At 33.3% G+C, this 18021-nt stretch overlaps 2 protein-coding genes across 4 annotated transcripts in view; one reads left to right on the forward strand and one right to left on the reverse strand.

Annotated features, from left to right (window-relative positions):
- Positions 1 to 5837: 5837 nt before the first annotated feature.
- LOC102593526 (aquaporin TIP2-1) lies at positions 5838 to 7279 on the forward strand. Its single transcript, XM_006359400.2, has 3 exons — positions 5838 to 6069; positions 6370 to 6620; positions 6687 to 7279. The coding sequence occupies exons 1-3, from the start codon at positions 5943 to 5945 to the stop codon at positions 7053 to 7055; spliced, it is 747 nt and encodes a 248-aa protein (XP_006359462.1). The 5' UTR covers positions 5838 to 5942; the 3' UTR covers positions 7056 to 7279.
- Positions 7280 to 8429: 1150 nt separating this feature from the next.
- LOC102593845 (DNA-directed primase/polymerase protein) overlaps positions 8430 to 18021 on the reverse strand; it is an 18654-nt gene continuing 9062 nt past the window's right edge. For 2 of the 3 annotated variants that reach the window (XM_006359401.2, XM_006359402.2), the window contains 9 exons: positions 17425 to 17599; positions 15588 to 15670; positions 15110 to 15322; positions 13550 to 13666; positions 13135 to 13294; positions 9859 to 9966; positions 9549 to 9614; positions 9254 to 9465; positions 8430 to 8722 (listed from right to left, as the gene is read on the reverse strand). In XM_006359401.2, the coding sequence (XP_006359463.1) occupies positions 8636 to 8722; positions 9254 to 9465; positions 9549 to 9614; positions 9859 to 9966; positions 13135 to 13294; positions 13550 to 13666; positions 15110 to 15322; positions 15588 to 15670; positions 17425 to 17599 (1221 nt within the window). In that variant the 3' untranslated portion in view covers positions 8430 to 8635. The other variant, XM_015314432.1, reaches the window with a different exon arrangement.

The raw sequence follows: 18021 nt of genomic DNA on the forward strand, positions 1-18021 counted from the left end.
ATCGTATGCTTGGAAAAGAAGACTTGCAGTTGCAACAGGTTTCAAGTTGACGGAATATCGTGCGCACATGCGTGGAGGGTGTTGGAAAAAAAAATCTTCCAGATGAATATTGTTCAGACTTTTACAAGCCAGAAACAATATTGAAAACATATGAAGTGCATGTGTATCCTCTCCCTGACAAAAGTGAATGGAATATACATGAACACATTGCTACTGAAGTTGTGTTGCCACCAAAATACAAGCGGCATCCGGGAAAGCCAAAGAAGCAACAAGAGAAGTCATTTAGTGAGTTGAGTAAAAGGAAGGGTACGAATTCTTGTAGTACATGTGGATAACGTGGTCATAATAGGCAGTTCATGTCGAACTGCAACACGGAATGCATAGGACCTGATACATCCCACTATTGAAGTGTTCTTTTACTTAATTATCCTTATGTCGAATAAATGAGTAAATCTTTTCTTATTTGCCTTTTGAAATATTTGTTTCTTTGTTTGCTTGCTTAAATTATAAATTAACTTGAATATTATCTCAATACTCAATTTGATACTATTAATATGTATTGACACACCTAAACTACTGGTAATACGTGAATATAGTTATACTTGATAATATGTTGGTGAATACATATATAAAACAGTTATATTAGTGAAAAATTTGATTAATATAACACACAACCTATAAAAATACAAAAGGAACAATGTTCTCTGTATACGCTTACATATTACTTACTTTAAAAACATAGAATAATGTAATTACTACCAACATTTATTGTATGTTTATCACTTTTAAGAATGTAAGTATCCAAATTTCTTTAAGCAATAACTGACGATAAATGAATATAGTAATACTTGTGTATATTTTGATATGAAAAAGACTCTAGCATACATTTATACTATTGAATATGTTGATAAAAAAAACACACAACTGAACAAATTGATTACCAAAAGTAGATATCCAAGTGTATATGTTTTCAGATGAACTTTACATTTATACAAACATATATCCATCTCTTCCTATCATTACATTGAATGAAATAACCCCAACAAAAAATTGCAACATGATCATATATAAATAGAAGAGTTGATAATGTTTGACAAAAAATAATAATATTAGTTTTAACCATAAGCTTTAAATAGAAGTTCAAAATGATAATTAGGATAAGAAACTAATTGATCCTAACAAGTTGACTATTATCGATTCTTGTGGGTGGCCTGATCATTCTGGGTGGTGCCTCATTCTCGCTAATAGCACCTTCTTCCATCTTCTTCGCTGTATATTCTCACAATAATGAGCCGTACATATCTGATGTGGTATAATTTAGAATCAAGGTATTGAACTGAAATACCTTCACCCTCACTTAGGTACTCTGCAAATGCTAGCAAATATATCCCACAATCCCTGATAAATGAGGAAAATAAATTACTTATTAAATAGGATACTGTTTTTAAAAAAAAGTATATTAAGAGAATGACAACATTTACTACAGTCATATTCTTCAGAAAACAAAATGACAATATAACTCTAAATACACTAGAAGGTATTCAAATACAATAGAAGGTATTCAAAGTGTAATGGTATGCAATTTTTGATGGGCAAAGAATCTGTGATTTTGTGGGTCCTACTAGGAGATGAAGTTGATTTAGGAGTAATAGAATTGATTTGGGGATAAAGATTTTGAATTAGGGATAATCAAAGAAGGCTGAAAAAGTGGAAATAGGGAAGAGAAAACGTGAAAAGTGGGAAAAAGTAAATTTTATAGGTGTAAATTATATTTTGCTATTTATTAATTAAATATATCCATAAATTATAAATAAAATATAGTGTAGCTATATTATTTTAATATAATATGTAGTTTGACATTTTCTGTAGTTTTTCCATGAAACTATATGCCTTTTCAATTTGTTGTAAAAAAAAGAATGTAGTTTATTGTTGGCTTGCTTAAGGTTTGACTAAAAAAAAAGGGAAATGGAAAATATGAGAATGAGAATTGAACCCACTTATTGAATGAGATATTCTCATCTATATCATCAAATTATAAGTGTGGGTGATTAAGATTGAGTGTCTTGTTATATAAACTAAAGCGCATATAATTTATCTAGGGCGGTATAAAATCGAATAAAAAATCGAGCCAAATTAGAAAAGAAATTTGAGAAGTTATTTTGCTCGACTTGGTTTAATATTGAATAAAAAAATCGAATATATTTGGATTGGTTTGATTTTAACTAAAAAAATCAACCCAAGACCAAATCAACCCGACATTATATATATAATTTTAAAAAATTTATTGTATACATAAAAATATTACTTTGATATAATTTCTAAATATTTCTTATACTTTTTCATAGTTATTATCTTTTAACATATTATTTCAAGTTTGAAACTTAGAATTTTGAATGGTCCAATAAAAGTTGTAGTCCATAAATGTTAATAACTCTAATAAGTTCAAATCAAATCAAATTAATACTAATGCTAACAAAAAAATTAATTCAACACTAAAAATGACAATAATGATGAATATTTGTTCTTTAGTTTTACATTAGTTTTTACAATTAAAATACATAATCTAATTTAATTTAATTTTAAATATTTATTCATCTAATCAATACTTATTAGACTTATTTTAGCATGATTTAGTACTTTTAAATTATGACCATTTTCATTATGACTTATTAATTTGCAATATTTGTTTTATGCGATTTCATTATTATTTTTTGTTGAATAGTTTAGTGTCATTTCTCATCTCATATTTTGTGTTATTTTCTTAAGAAACATCTTAGATAGTTGTATTTTGGTAGGACTAAAGAAATACTTCAAGTACAAGTTAATTATATATTTATATGAATACTTTATTGAAAAAAAATCCGAAAGAAAACGGAACCCGAAAAAAACTAGAAGCCAGGAAAAAAACCCCGAAAATCCCCGAGATATAAAAATTTGAATTTTATTAATTTAATTTGGTTTATAGATTTAAAATTCGACAAAAATTTGATTTGATATTTAAAAAACTCAAACCAACCTATTCATAGACACCCCTAAATCTATCGGTACTATTACTAATTAGAGTCAGATACGATATAGGATGAATTTTGAATAGAGATGGCAATGGACGGGGCGGCTATGTGGGGCAGATGCGCGCGGGGCATGTTTAAGGCTATGCAGGGCGGATGCCGATTTAAGGCTATGTGGGGCGGGTTTAAGGTTGTGTGGGGCGGGTTGAAGTGAGTTTTTAAAAAACTAATGAGGGGTTGGGCGGGTTGCGGGTCTATGCGGTTTCAAATTTAATTTTAACTTTTTACTTATTATAAGAGTGATAGAACATTATTTATTAAGATAGTTTCTTTAAAGTTGCTAAAATAAACAAGATAGTAAATGAAAATGATTCAATCAAAACTAAAACAATTTCTTACATGCTTCCCAATTGACATTCAAAAAATAAATTTTAAGTCATTATCTATAAATTAATACAACTTAATGAAAAAATGAATTTATTTTATGAATTTTATTTTTAGTATCAAACTTAACTAGAAAAAGAAAATATTAAAAAAATTATGTGGGGCGGATCTATGTGAGGCGGGATGGTGTGAGTCTATGTGGGACGGAGTGAGGCGGGTTGAAAATAAAATTAAAAAAATATATATTTTTGTAGAGCGGAGCGGAGGAATTAAATTTTTTGCGGTTTAAACTCAACCCATTTCGACCCTGCCCCGTACTGCCCCATTACCATCCCTAATTCTGAATGTCAATTAATTTCCTTTTTATTCCGACTACGTACGTGGGCAAAACTATTGACGAAAATATACTACTCAATTTCAATTTTTTTAAGGGCATACATTTGATTATTTATTTTATTTTTGAGTAGTATCATCAACCAAAATAGGAGACCTTCCAATATTTATCCCCACCTGAAAATCATTCATAAATACAGCTCAAAAGTTTCCGATAGAACAATAGAATAAAATGGAATATCCAAACCCTTAAGTTAAAGTAAGCAAAAATGAAAACTCACATCATTATCACTAACTATATGAAATATATCCATAACAAAACCTACATATTCTTCCCAAAAAAATTATATATAGATAGGTCTTTTTGTGATAATCATCTTTTATAATAATATTTTATTATAATAATAAAAATTATTAAAATTAATTTCACATTATGTTATATATTTTTTTATTATAATATTTTGTTATAATAAAAACATTACAGACAAACAAAATTGGTAAAAAAAACATTTGATGTAGTATATCTCTCATTATTATTAAATCCTATGGGGTCATTTCGTAACGGCATAAGAAATAAGTTCTTTCGTATATTAGTTTTTGTATAATTTATACTAAGTTTGGTAGGTAGATATGAAATAAGTTATTTATGTATATAATTAATATGGCATTTATTTTAGTGACAATTTAGAAACCTACAAAATTAATACATGTATAAGTTACGAGTAAATCTATGTATTATTTTATACAGGATACAAGGTGGAATAACTAAAATATGCATAACTAACACATGCATAAAATAATACATAGATTTACTCATAGCTGATTTCTACTTTATTAATATATGCATAACTCTAACCAACTACCAAACGACCCCTAATTATCTTAGGAAAACTTACAGAAATCTCACTAGTTTAGAAGTTAATTACTTAGATACACTCTAATTTGCAATATTACGAATCTTACCAGATTTTAGTGTGTCCAGATACATCCAGATACATGTATCTCGGGATACATAGGGTCAAAATTAGGTGTAATTTATTCTAGATACACTGTATCCAAGTGGATATTCGCATGTATCCGGATACATAACAAATCTCGTTCACCTTTCTCGCCTCACTCTTATCTCGTTCACCACTCTCCTATGTATCTGGTACTTCAGATACATGTGAATTATGTCAGATACATGTGAATCATGTCAATTACATATATCTAGTGTGATTTGCATTTATCTGAGATATAGGATTATCTCGCTCGCCTCCCCAGCTATCTTGCCTCTTTCCCTATTTTAGTTTATCTGGTAGCAAAAATTCATGTATCTTCTTCGATATATTGTAGGAAACTCTTAATTAGTAGTAAAATACATAATTATTTAAAACTATATAGAAAAAATATATATATGACATGGATGTATGTCTAATTATATAGTTTTCCCATTTTCTAATTCATTAATTAAGCTAATAAAGAGAAGACTAATTAAGGCCAGCTCAATTCTTATCCACACAATTCAAATAAATCCAGAAGTCCAGATCAACCAACCCAATTCTAGCATTCTCTTTGTTCATGGTCGGTCAGGCGCACTTTGTGGACCAAACCTTCCATTAATAAATTTTCCCTATAACTGATAAAAGTTGTGATGAAGCGTTAAGTATATTTTTATTTTTAATTAGAAGTCTTAGGTTTGAATTTCTTTGGGTATAAGTTGTCTTCGTTAGGAAGCGTTTTATTCTTAATGTGAAATTTTTCAGCGTTAATATAAATTTAATCGGACTCCAATGTAGATATCGAACACTAGACAAAAAAAAAAAATTACCCCCTATCAACTCCATTTTCCAATCATTACTTTTCTATCACAATGGACCTACACTTCACATGCATATATTATTATTATTGCCTATATTCCAGACACTTCCATTAAAAACATGTTAATGCCAGCTTGGAATATTTATAACAAAAAAATTGATTGGATATGCGTTGCCACATATGCACTTACTTTATTCCCTTATCTAAACTACGTGAAGAGAAGTGAAAAACAAAAACAAATTATGTTTATTAAATAACTTTATATTATATTTGTGTATTTCCTAGTATAAATATGTGGCAAAGAAAGAGCTTCTATATATTTTCATTTGAGAGCAAGCATATAGCTAGCATTTTCTTAGTGTTTTATTTTCCTATAAGCTTTTTTAGCGTTTTAAATTTAATAAACGTTTCTTAAAAATGCCTTGCATAGCTTTTGGACGATTCGATGATTCATTCAGCTTAGGGTCTATTAAGGCCTACATTGCTGAATTCATCTCTACTTTACTCTTTGTCTTCGCCGGAGTTGGTTCAGCTATTGCTTACAGTTAATAAAACTCAATCTTCCTTCTTAATTTACGCACTCATAGTATTATATTATCAGTATATTTTAGCATGTCGTAACATATAATGTAATTAAGTTAGTGCTAATTTCACTTATTATAGGCATAGTTAAGTATAGTTGCTTTTTAAGTGAAGATATTAAATTCGTATAGTTTGCTCCTAAAGTCCACCTTTTACAAAAATGTTATTGTTAATGATACATTGTACTTGTGTTACTTTGGTCATTCAATTTAAAAGTTATAAATTTTGGATCTTTCAAAATTTTGTACCGTATTCAATGCAGACAAGGTGACAGCTGATGCTGCTCTTGATCCGTCTGGGCTTGTAGCTGTTGCAGTTTGTCATGGATTCGCGCTCTTCGTGGCAGTTGCCATTGCTGCTAATATCTCCGGTGGTCACGTAAACCCTGCTGTCACTTTCGGATTGGCTCTTGGTGGCCAAATTACCGTTCTCACCGGTCTCTTTTACTGGATTGCTCAACTTTTGGGTGCCATTGTTGCTTCTTACCTCCTCAAAGTTGTCACCGGAGGAATGGTAAGTTTTTGCATATTATTTAAGTTGGTGAATCATGAATTTTTTTCATTAACTTTTGTATATCAGGCGGTTCCAATCCACGGTGTGGCTGCTGGAGTAGGAGCTGCTGAAGGAGTGGTGATGGAAATAATCATTACATTTGCTTTGGTGTACACAGTGTACGCCACAGCAGCTGACCCGAAGAACGGTGCATTGGGTACCATTGCACCCATTGCTATCGGTTTCATTGTTGGTGCTAATATTTTAGCTGCAGGCCCGTTCTCTGGCGGTTCAATGAACCCAGCCCGTTCATTTGGACCTGCTGTGGTTAGTGGAAACTTTGCTGGTATTTGGATTTACTGGGTTGGACCACTTGTTGGTGGTGGGTTAGCTGGTCTTATCTATAGCAATGTGTTCATGAACCATGAACATGCACCTCTATCTGGTGATTTCTAAATTCTAAATTAATGATTTGTACGTTGTTTGAATTTATGTTGGGTCTAAAAATCCACTTGCTCCCTTTTTTTTTGTACGTAATAAAGAAAGAAAAAAGCAATATATTGCTCTTTCTTTCTTTTGTTTTGTTTTTTTTTTTTTTAGTTTTTGGTTTGCAGCTGTACATTTATGTTTTGGTGTTTAAATGATTTATGAGTTTGGTGAGAACCGCTGCCGTTCATTGATATCGTTGTGCTTTTTATCTTTTTGAAATTTTACCTTTTTAGTGATGCTTTATTCCCCAAGACAATTGAAATGAATTTAAATTTAATCAGACAATGTAAATATTGAATATTTTGAGAAATTTCATTGTTCCCCTTTAATTATGTTTTAGCTCGGATCTCAAAAAGAAAAAGGGAATCATGACCAAGTCACTAACTTGCTCCTTGGTTTGGCAATGAATAGCCAAATCAATGATTAAACTAAACCGACCAACAAATGATAACATTTTGAGATAGGAAAAACGAAATTGTTAAATTGAATAGTCATGTGATTATAAGTCATTTTATTAAGGATAAAATTGATATTTAAAAGTTAATTTGTTACTAAATATAGAAATGTGTCATTCTTTTTTAGAATTACTAAAAAAAATGAGTCATATAAATTAAGATAGAGGAAATACTATTTTTTAAGTTAGTTTAACATTCATACTCTAAATCAAGCCGAAATGAAAAGTATCATATTCTTTTAACTAATTAGCTTTCACGTGCATCTACTGTTTAATTAGCTAGAGATTAAAATATCCAACAGCATACATACAAATCCATCTTAGATCACCTCCTTTCCTTCTTTTTTTAAAAAGTTCTCCAACCTTCCCCTAGTGGCCTTCCACGGATTCTAAGATGTTCAAAAGTGATTTAGACCCTCAAATTTTTATCATTTCTCAAGTTTAGTGGTGGTGGTCGCGTTCGCAAATAAGGTTTTCAATCAGGTTGGGACTAGGCCGCCGCTTACAGATCAATCAGAATTAATGACCTATAATTTAGTGTGAATCCCAATCGACAATGCCTAGGTGGAGGGATTAGTCCTACTTGACTTACCAAGTCACTAAAAATTTGAGTTGTTAACTCTTAAAGGAAATTTGTGATCTCTACGGAGACAATTTTTATACCTGTAACAGAAGGTATAAGAGTGGTGTAGGCAATATTGACCCTTTTTTGTATATATTATTATAAAAAAATATGTATATAATTTGTCAGTTTGGTTTGAATATTTCTTCAGTTTTTTTTAACAAAGCAAAAATCAAACCAAAGATTGTCAATTTTTAAAAATGTGAACCGAACCAAAAGAAAATTGATTTATTTAGTCGATTTGGATCGATTTTTACCCAAACCATGAACACTGCTAAATAGATAAATAGACTTGGAAATTGGGATGTAGCACTCCACCATGCACTGGTTTGTAGCATAGTAGACAAAACTGAGAAGTCATCAATTAACAGGAGAAACACAATTTGTTGATGTGGTTGGGAAAACCAGTAACACCAACTAGTTGGACCTGGCTAGGTTTACAAGTTGAGCAATTTGCCAGGGCTGAAATGGCTAGGCTTTTCCAAAGTACGATAGCTCGGTCTGGTATGCAGTCTCTTCAACAGCCATCCACCACTCATCTTCTTCACATGTTTCGCCCTGCTTTCAGTAACAAAAATGAAGAAGCTAGTTAGATTCATCTAGTTCGCGTAAGAGAGGAAGAGATAAATTATTGTTTCAGTAAACAATATACATCACTATTATTCCACTAGAGACTCATTTTAACCCCCCCAATCCAACAGTTGCATCCATGTTGATAAATCCTACCACTAGCAAGTTAACTTGCAAAAGTCTGTCTTCTGTTCTAACACAGGCAAACAACTAACCATCTGCGAACAACTAAACTGCAATATTGTCTATTTACAAAAACAAAACGAAGTAAAAGGGAACTAAACTGAACGGGAGAAAACACATAACCCTTTATTGCTCAGCTACTGAGCTTCAGTATCACCTAAAGTTTGGGTTTCGCGCATTTAGATCCTATCATATCAATTTTCCCCAAGATCTGAGATTCATGACATATCTAAGCATATGATGAAAGTCACCTGTGTGGGATAGCTACTATTACAAACAACAAAACAAAATATATTTGAAAAATATTCACAAGAAGTTGGAGTGAAGATAAACAACCTCAGTAAGATCCAATGTTTTCTGTACATTCTCAATGCTGTCTGCAACTCTTACGGCTTCAAGCCACCATTCTTTCTTGCAGCTGCTGAAAATGCTTGTGTCACTGGTTACAGTTGGCTGCTCCTCGTCCATATTATGTCCAGGCAGATTGAAGGAAATGGATGAATGAGGTATAACATTATCAGGGACAGGTCGCAAGGGAGATCGATAGCCTTTTAACATCATTAAAGGCTACAAGTCATTGTTCTTTAGCCAAAAAAGTTCAACTGATGAATGAAACAAGACCATCATTTACCTCTGCAATCAGGATCATAGCATTTCTGATAATAAACACCTCTTTGCAGATCAACTACGTACATAACTGATACCATATGCGAGAGACAACATTAAAAAAAAAGCATATCAATGCACAGAATCTATCTAAATTAATCAGTAAAAGATACTCCGAGCACGACTATATCTGATGTTACCAATAGTGAAAATGGAAACATTTCCTGGAAGGTGACCTTGGATGAGAAATAAAAGAGTGGAGAACACGAGATCAAACAGATGTGACCACTACCAAAAGTTTTTTCCTTGCAAAAGTAATATTGGTGATGCATTACCATGATTGCTTTTATGCTGTCTGCCAATTCTTTCACAGAATCTATTCCTAGACATGCTGTAAACCATCAATGCATACTCAGAGAACCAATACCAACTTCGGATTATTCCTGCAAAGAAATTAATGGAAAGAAAGTAAGCAGTAATACTCGGTTCCATGCTCAAGACACATGTAGACTGCTACAGCTTTTAAGCATTGACTAGTAGAAAACTGGAACTAGAACATTATCTTTGACATCCAAGCATCAAAATGATGAAGACAGTCATGGCACAGCAAGGCACACAGGTAGTTCACAGCACCAACTACTAGCGTTCAATCCAAAGCTAGTTGGTCTCGGCTATATGAATCCTCATTCTCAGTATTGCTCCTTCTGAACCCATTTCATTCAAATTTAGGTTCTCTAACAGGTTATCTATATTTTCCAAAGAAATACAAATACGTAACAAGATTTAAAAAACTCTTAGAAGTTGGACCTAATGTAAGTTCACCAGCATGACTAACGACTTAAACCTGACTAGTTGATACTGCCTATATAAATCTTTTTCTTTCATTGTGTTCAAATTCACTAAATTAGTAATGATTTTAAGATATTGTAGGTTTTTGGAGTCAACTTTCTTTTATTGTAGGTCTTTCGTGATAATTTCTATGTTATTTTAGAGCTATCTTGTCTCCATTTTTTAACACCTTCAATCATTCTGATATCACCACAGAACGGTGTATCTGCAGATCTACATAAAACATGACCAAACCACGTCAAATGACCCTCTATCATTTCATCTTCAGTCAGTAACTTTACTTGTATGTCCTCATTTCTAATCATACACTTACCTTAACATTTATATTTTTGCAACACTCATCTTGTGGATATGTTGGACCTTAAAGGCCCAATATTCACTCTCATATAATGTTATTGGTCTTACAATTGTTTTATACACTTACCATGCCTCCATGTCAAGTTCATACATCTCTCTTATAGAAATATCTAATGTCAAAATGATACCTATTCAATAATGCTATGACTATGAATAAAAACTGATCCACAGAGGTTAATGTAATGTGATCCACAAGAATGGCTACATACATGTTTTGACCAATTTATATTATGATTGTGCTAAGCATAAGGGCTTGAATACGACAAATAGTATTCCACCATTATATTATGATTGTGCTAAGCACGAAGGCCCGAACAAGCAGATAGTATTCCACCACTATATCATTGTAGTGCTAAGCACAAAGGCCCGCAATACTTATCCAAAGACAGGACAAGTTGAAAGAGCTTCGGTAGTTACACTTTCTGTCTCGCGTATGCGGCAGATAGTATCCCAGAGACTAAAAAAGATAATGATGTCATCTCAAATATTAAAAAAGATACTATGCATAATGAACTATATAAATGTTTCTTAGTTTTCCTATGTTACCATGTCATGTTTTATGTCCCTATCTTCATGAGCTTTATTGCCTATCTTATGTCTTATCATACGAGTGCTATTCCACGATATTGACATCTCTTTTGCCGAGTGTGCTACATTTCACAATGCAAGTTCAGACATTCAAAATGGCAAACCTTCCCACTAGGCCTCCACTTCACAATACATTGAGGCCCTGTCCTGACTCTTCTACTATACTCAGGTCTAGTGTCTCCTACGATTCAACTTCAATGACGTTATGTTATTGAACCTTGTATCGACTCAAGCATGATTTAGATTCAAGAATTTCCTCTCTATGTGTCATACTTACATGAAATAATGGTACCCAAGTGTCTTCATGTTATCCATGAGTTTTTAAAACATTCTATTTATATTCATATTTACATGACTTTAAGAGCTTTCATTTACGTTTATGTTTCATGACTTGATGATAAAGGATATTATGGGCCAAACAGCCACACAATTAACAATTTAATATTTATAAAACGGGCCAATGAGTTGTATGTTATTAAATGTTTTGGGAGTAGTGTTTGGTTAACCAAGAAGGCATTTGTCCAAGTGTCAAGCGCCCGAAACTCTGTATGCCATTGTAGGAGAAGGACTGTTTCGTTGGTTCGGCAATTCCTCATGTTTCAACTTTAATGGAGTTGAAATACCATTAAAGTATCTATGATTCCTTTTTGTCCAAATACGACAAAAAAAATGAGGCAGATACCATTCTCCAGATAAACCTGATGGATTTACCAACGCTCCATGCACTCCAGCTTTCATATGCATCTTTAACACTACATGGCATGAGCCAGCTAAGTCCAAAAATTGAGTGAAACATGCTCCATAGTTCAGTGTTAAATTATGCATTTATAGACAATGTTTTGTTCCTGCCATAATCCATGTATTGATTATCTTGCATTCGTCATGTTGAAATTAGTGCATCATTTTATGCTGAAATTCATATGGAATAATAATACAAGAGGTCAAAATAAATTTCAAGTTTAAAAGAACAAAAGAATTATTTTATCTATTATACCTCATTTCAGTTTTCCTCTTAAAAGTGTTCATTATCTATAATAGTAAAAGAAATTATATATCTCATAAAATATGTGATTATGTTACAGTAAAATAGTTTGTCACATCTTAATAAAATCCAAAACTAGATTGGATTTTTTCTTTTTATTTAGGACAAGGGTATGATTGGCATCAGCATTTTCAATTTCAAACCAAACACACGTTTTAGATGATTACACATCATATCTAAATGTAAATACAACGAACCAAGCATTTCCTATAAAATACAATTATCAAGTGGTTATAATTCACCATATAATAATCCTCATACGTTATAATCTTTCTATAACTTGTCCATGAACCAAATGACCCATCAAAGTACAAAAGAAAAGAGAGAGAAGCAACTAGTACTCTGATAACAGTCAAAATCAGTAGCCAATCAAAATAATGGTGGGGACCTAGGAAATACCCCCTGAACACTCTCTCTCCTATCTAATTAAAAAAAAAGACAAGAAAGAGAGGGAAGGCATTCACAATTTGCAAGGTGTTCTTGCAAAACTGTAACATGAAGGAATGGGCACTTAAATTAGTAATATACTAATGCATTTATTGAACTTCCTGCTATGAAGATATATGGAGATAATTGCAGCGAGTAATTACAATATATACACACGAACAACGTAAAACACAGAAAATAAAAAGAAGCAAACTATTCATATGCAAGCACAGTCCAATTTATTCAACAAGGCACGCATGTGAACGAAAAAGAAAAGGGTGAAGAGAAGAGGAAATAAAAGTCATCCATGTTTGTCTGCTCTAAAGAAGCTGAAAGTTGTGGGTGTCACCTGGTATATTTCCAATTGAAGCAACAGACTCTACAAACACATCCAGATATGGGAACGGTGATTTTCCCGTCAAATAAGTTTTTGAAGGATCATCACTTGTACAAGCATTTAGGTCAAAATTCAATGAAACAGCAGAATGCTGTTGGAAACTCCTGGTACTCTGCATACAAAATGATTTTGAGCCCTTTAGAGTGCAATCAATTGAAGCTTTTCCCTAAATGATAGCAGCAGTTACATCTCTAAATCTGACTACTGCAACTGGTGTCAAAATAGACTTCATATTATTAGTTACTGAACTTATTTTTATGCTTCAAAGAAAATAAAAACCTAGGAAGGGCTAAAATAAAGTCCATAACACAAAAGACAAATTTGTAAATCCAAGTGCTACAAAAAATAGTACGTGAAGAGGAGCTACCTCTGTATCAAATTGAAGGGCCTTCATACAATCTAGATCCACTGTGCAGATCAGTAGCTTCTCCAAATCAGCATCCATATTGCAAATCAAGGATGCCATAAAGACTTCTTCCTCAGACTGTTATAAGTAGAAAAGTCTGTGGGGTTAAACTGCAAGCACATATCACATGTAAAGCATACTAAACGGTTTTCATGGATGGTTTTTAACAACCATGGACATACTTCCCATTTCCTTATCTAGAATATTTTGTAGCGATAACCTATACCATTAATAATAATAAGCTTGTTGTACAACTACAGGGAGCATCAGATGCAGAGTACAGCACATTTTGATCATTTTTGGTGTCTTATTTCTTCTCAGAGCATGAACTACCACTTATAGAAGCCAGCTTCTGCTGGCTATTAGAACAAGTATATATTATGTGTAAAAATAACAGGTTTAAGCACATGCTCAAAATTTTAAGAATTCAAATTCATTTAACTACTCGAATTTTAAACAGCGGTGTCTCCTTCCACTACCATTAATATAGTACACATGTTAAATCGACATCTTAAACCTATATCCTATCAAATATTACCATATAAAATGAAACAAGAGTAAAATTTAGCACTTTTAAAGAAGGAAGGAGGGTAACAACATTCCAGTATCTCATAAAACATAATAACCCATTGTCTAACTTTATACTGCTCTCCTCCAACTCTGATGCAGTATAGAGAAGGAGAAGATATCCCCAAACAAAAGGAGGAATATAAAGGAATAATCATTCATCTGGTGCTGTTTGAGTACACTACACTACATCATAATGTTAAAAAGTTTTATGTTCTTTGATTGATTTGTGTTTTTCTTTCATTTACAATGTTATTTTGAGTACTAGAGATTTCTGGTATATAAGAAACCAGGACCACTGTACTGACTTGCAGTTTTTTCTTTTGATAAGAGCTGCCAATGACTTTCAGGTATTCTTTTTTTTTTTGGATGACCATGGTGTCCGGGCCAGCTTTCGTGCACCTTGACTAATTCCATAGGATACCTGCCACCTCCCACCAGCAACAGGTATCAGGTAGCTCTGTCCACCAAAGCGAGGAGCCTAGGACAAATGGGAAGAATCACCTAGTGTTTTTTGTCTCCGGCTCTACGATGAGAATTGAACCTGAGACCTCATGGTTCTCAACCACTTCATTGACCACTAGGCCACACCTTTGGGTGCAGATTCAAGACTTTTGTTAGATTACCTTTAGAAAAAGTTAGCTGAATGTTTCTAGCAGTAAGCAGGTGGGACGATGATACGTACCTTTAGTACAATAATAAATAAGATGTTAATATGATCCTAGTAGTTATGTGGTTTAACTTTAGCTGCATTTAAGTTTAAATGCTGCAGATCTTTTCTCATCATCATTTACTACCACAAATCTTTCTGATAGCTAAAATCTGAGAGGATATAACAGTACAAGTTACCACAATCACCTAGTTAATTGACAAACATTTATGCAGATGACAAATTGTCACCTACTAACATAATCAACCTAGTGATGAACACCATCAGAGTAAAAAGTTACATACCATGTCCTTACATTTAAAACGTCCACTTGGAAGAAGCACAGAACTCTTCCCTGCTTTAGATGACAAGGCTAGGCGAAAGCAGCGATTTCTAGAGTAGACAGCTTTATCCACAAACAGCTGAAATGGAATATCAGTTGAACTTGAATCCTTTGAGACAAAAAGCTTTCTAAATCTTCCATCATGTTCACTTATGCTACTGATCCTTGAACATATCTGACAATAGGGCACAAAACTGATAACTGAGAACACTTCATCAAAAAAAAAAACTGATAACTGAGAATAAGATAAACAAATTAAAATGACCAATCATTTGTAGAAGTATTCTTCCGAAAAATATGAACAATGCACATGTTGTTAGACATAAGAAGTAATCAAAAAATAGTGAGACACAAGTGAACACCTAAATATTATGACCTGCACGAAATGATAAATTGAAATTAAACAGGACCTAAGTGGGAGGAACCGATGTGTATGATACCTCTGTAACAAATGCACCTGCATGCGAGTTGTCCTTGAAAGCAGCTTTTGGAAATCGGATTATTAAATGACGAGAAAATTTTTCTGCCAGCAAAGCTATACATTAATATTGATTACTACAACGTAGAAAAGTTGTAGTACAATCTTATTGATATAGCAAAGAAGTATTCTGCATCAGATCATGTGATAGTTCTCCCATATACTATTAGTTACTGCAGTTCCTAACCAAATTGTGTGCCCCATTTGATCCACCAAAAGAAACTTCATCTACAAAATAATCATATCTGCTAAAACTGCTTCCTGTTCTAAATGCAGATTTTGCTTTAGTGCATCAACAGTAAGATCCTGGGATATTGAAAATCAGCATAAGATCTAATGAAAAGTTGTTCCACAAAAAGAGAACATTTTCCTGTGAATACCACATAAGAAAATCAAGTTGGGAAATAAATAAGGAAAGAGGTCCCAAGTTTCACAAGAGTTAGGTGTGTTGAAGAGAGTTATTCTTCAATATGAACATCTACAAGCCTATTTCAGAGGTTAGAATCTTGGTAAATATTCTAGAACATGTGTAATTATAGTAGAAAGCTTAATTTACTTCTATTGTAATTAGGTAATAATTCCCTTCCCTTGTTAGGACATGTAAACGTAGTTATTTAAACCCCAATAGCTTGAGGGAGTAATCAAGTTGAATTCCTTGCATTTTCTCTTCCATTTCACATGGTATCAGAGCTTGGTTAAGGCCAACAACATTAGAGGACCGATTTTCGCCCAGACTGGACCGGCCTAGGTAGAGGGGGCAAGGTTGAGCTGGGTTACGCTAAGAACCAGACCTGCACAAGTTAATTTGGGTAATTGGTAAACCTGGTAATGTTTAATCAGCCACACAATCAGTTAACCAGACCAGCCTAGTTTAACGGTAACATTTATTTTCTATTTTTAATTTTTAAAAAGAGAAATCAGATTTCTGACCGTTGGGGGCCTGGGCCAACAGTCCAGACCGGCTTGCAGGGGAATGTTGGAAGCTCTGTGAATATCCTAGAATATGTATAATTATAGTAGGTAGCATAATTCGTTAAAAGAAACACTAAATTGTAATTAGGTATTGATTTTCTTTCCTTTTTAGGACATGTAAATGTAGATATTTAAACCCCAAAAACCTTGGGGAATAATCAAGTTGAGTTCCTCTCATTTTCTTTACTGTTTCACAGAGGTATTCATTAGTTACAAATAATGATGCAGGTGATAAAGCAAGTCAGAGCAAGGGACAAGCAAGTGGACAAATATTACAGTGACACATTGGTGCATCACAACCCATCTCAGTGTTCCACTTTAGTCTAATAACTGTAATAAGTTCTCTTTGCGATATTGGCCAGTGGAATCCTAATTTCACTTGCATAAATATGAGTTGAATTTTAAAAAAAGTTACACTTTACTAGGTTTTCATACCAGATATTCTGGCTTATTACCAAAAGAACAACCCATCCCAGTGTTCCACTTTAGTCAAATAAGTTCTCTTTGCCATATTGGACAGTGGAATCCTAATTTCACTTGCATAAACATATGAGTTGAATTAAAAAAAAAAACACACTTTATTAGGCTTTCACACCAGATATTCTGGCTTATTACCGAAGAAATGAGTAAACGAACATGTTTCACACCATACACTAGGCTATAGTGAGAAAAGTACTTGTGCAACAGTGGGAGTCAATGGGCTGATTGTTCACTAATAAAATACATATATACAAACAATAATATAAACATGCATACCTACATATCATATCGACAACATACTGCGCACAGATGAAATACTAGATAAAACCGTCCATTAAACATCCTACCTGCATTGGAGGAATCGAGCTCCACAACCCAATCATTGTTTCCTTCAAGACTGTACTTTTCCTTGACTGCATCAAAGATGACCTGTATAAGAAGGTCAACCATTTCATCTTCATTTTTATCCGCATTCTCTCTCTTGTTGAACTCCAGATCAAAGTAGAGATGGCATGGCAGTCCCTGTGTTAGATTAGAAATAAGTATTTCCTACTTAGAATAGGAATAGGAATAGGAATAGGAATAAGAATAGGAATCCTAGTTGGAAAAGGATTCCAATGTAGTGTCTATAAATAGGGTCTCAATGTAACTATTTAGATACACAATTCAATATTATTTTTCCCATATATTTCTCACATGGTATCAGAGCATTGGTGAGAAACTTCAAGTCACCGTGTCAAATTCCGGCGACAACGGTTGGGACTGATTTGTGTCATCTTTCGTTCTGAAGGTGTTGTGCGAAAGACAACACCATCACGAGGCTCGGGAAGCTCAGGCGACCGAACCCCAAGAATTTCCACCGGAAAACAACCCCCCACGCGCCGTTCGGAGGTGGAAGTTTTCCGGCGAGATCTGTTCACGCGCCGGCGCGTGAACACTGCTCC

The sequence above is a fragment of the Solanum tuberosum genome, unplaced genomic scaffold (genome assembly GCF_000226075.1).
Source record: "Solanum tuberosum cultivar DM 1-3 516 R44 unplaced genomic scaffold, SolTub_3.0 scf00297, whole genome shotgun sequence".
Classification (NCBI taxonomy): Eukaryota; Viridiplantae; Streptophyta; class Magnoliopsida; order Solanales; family Solanaceae; genus Solanum; species Solanum tuberosum.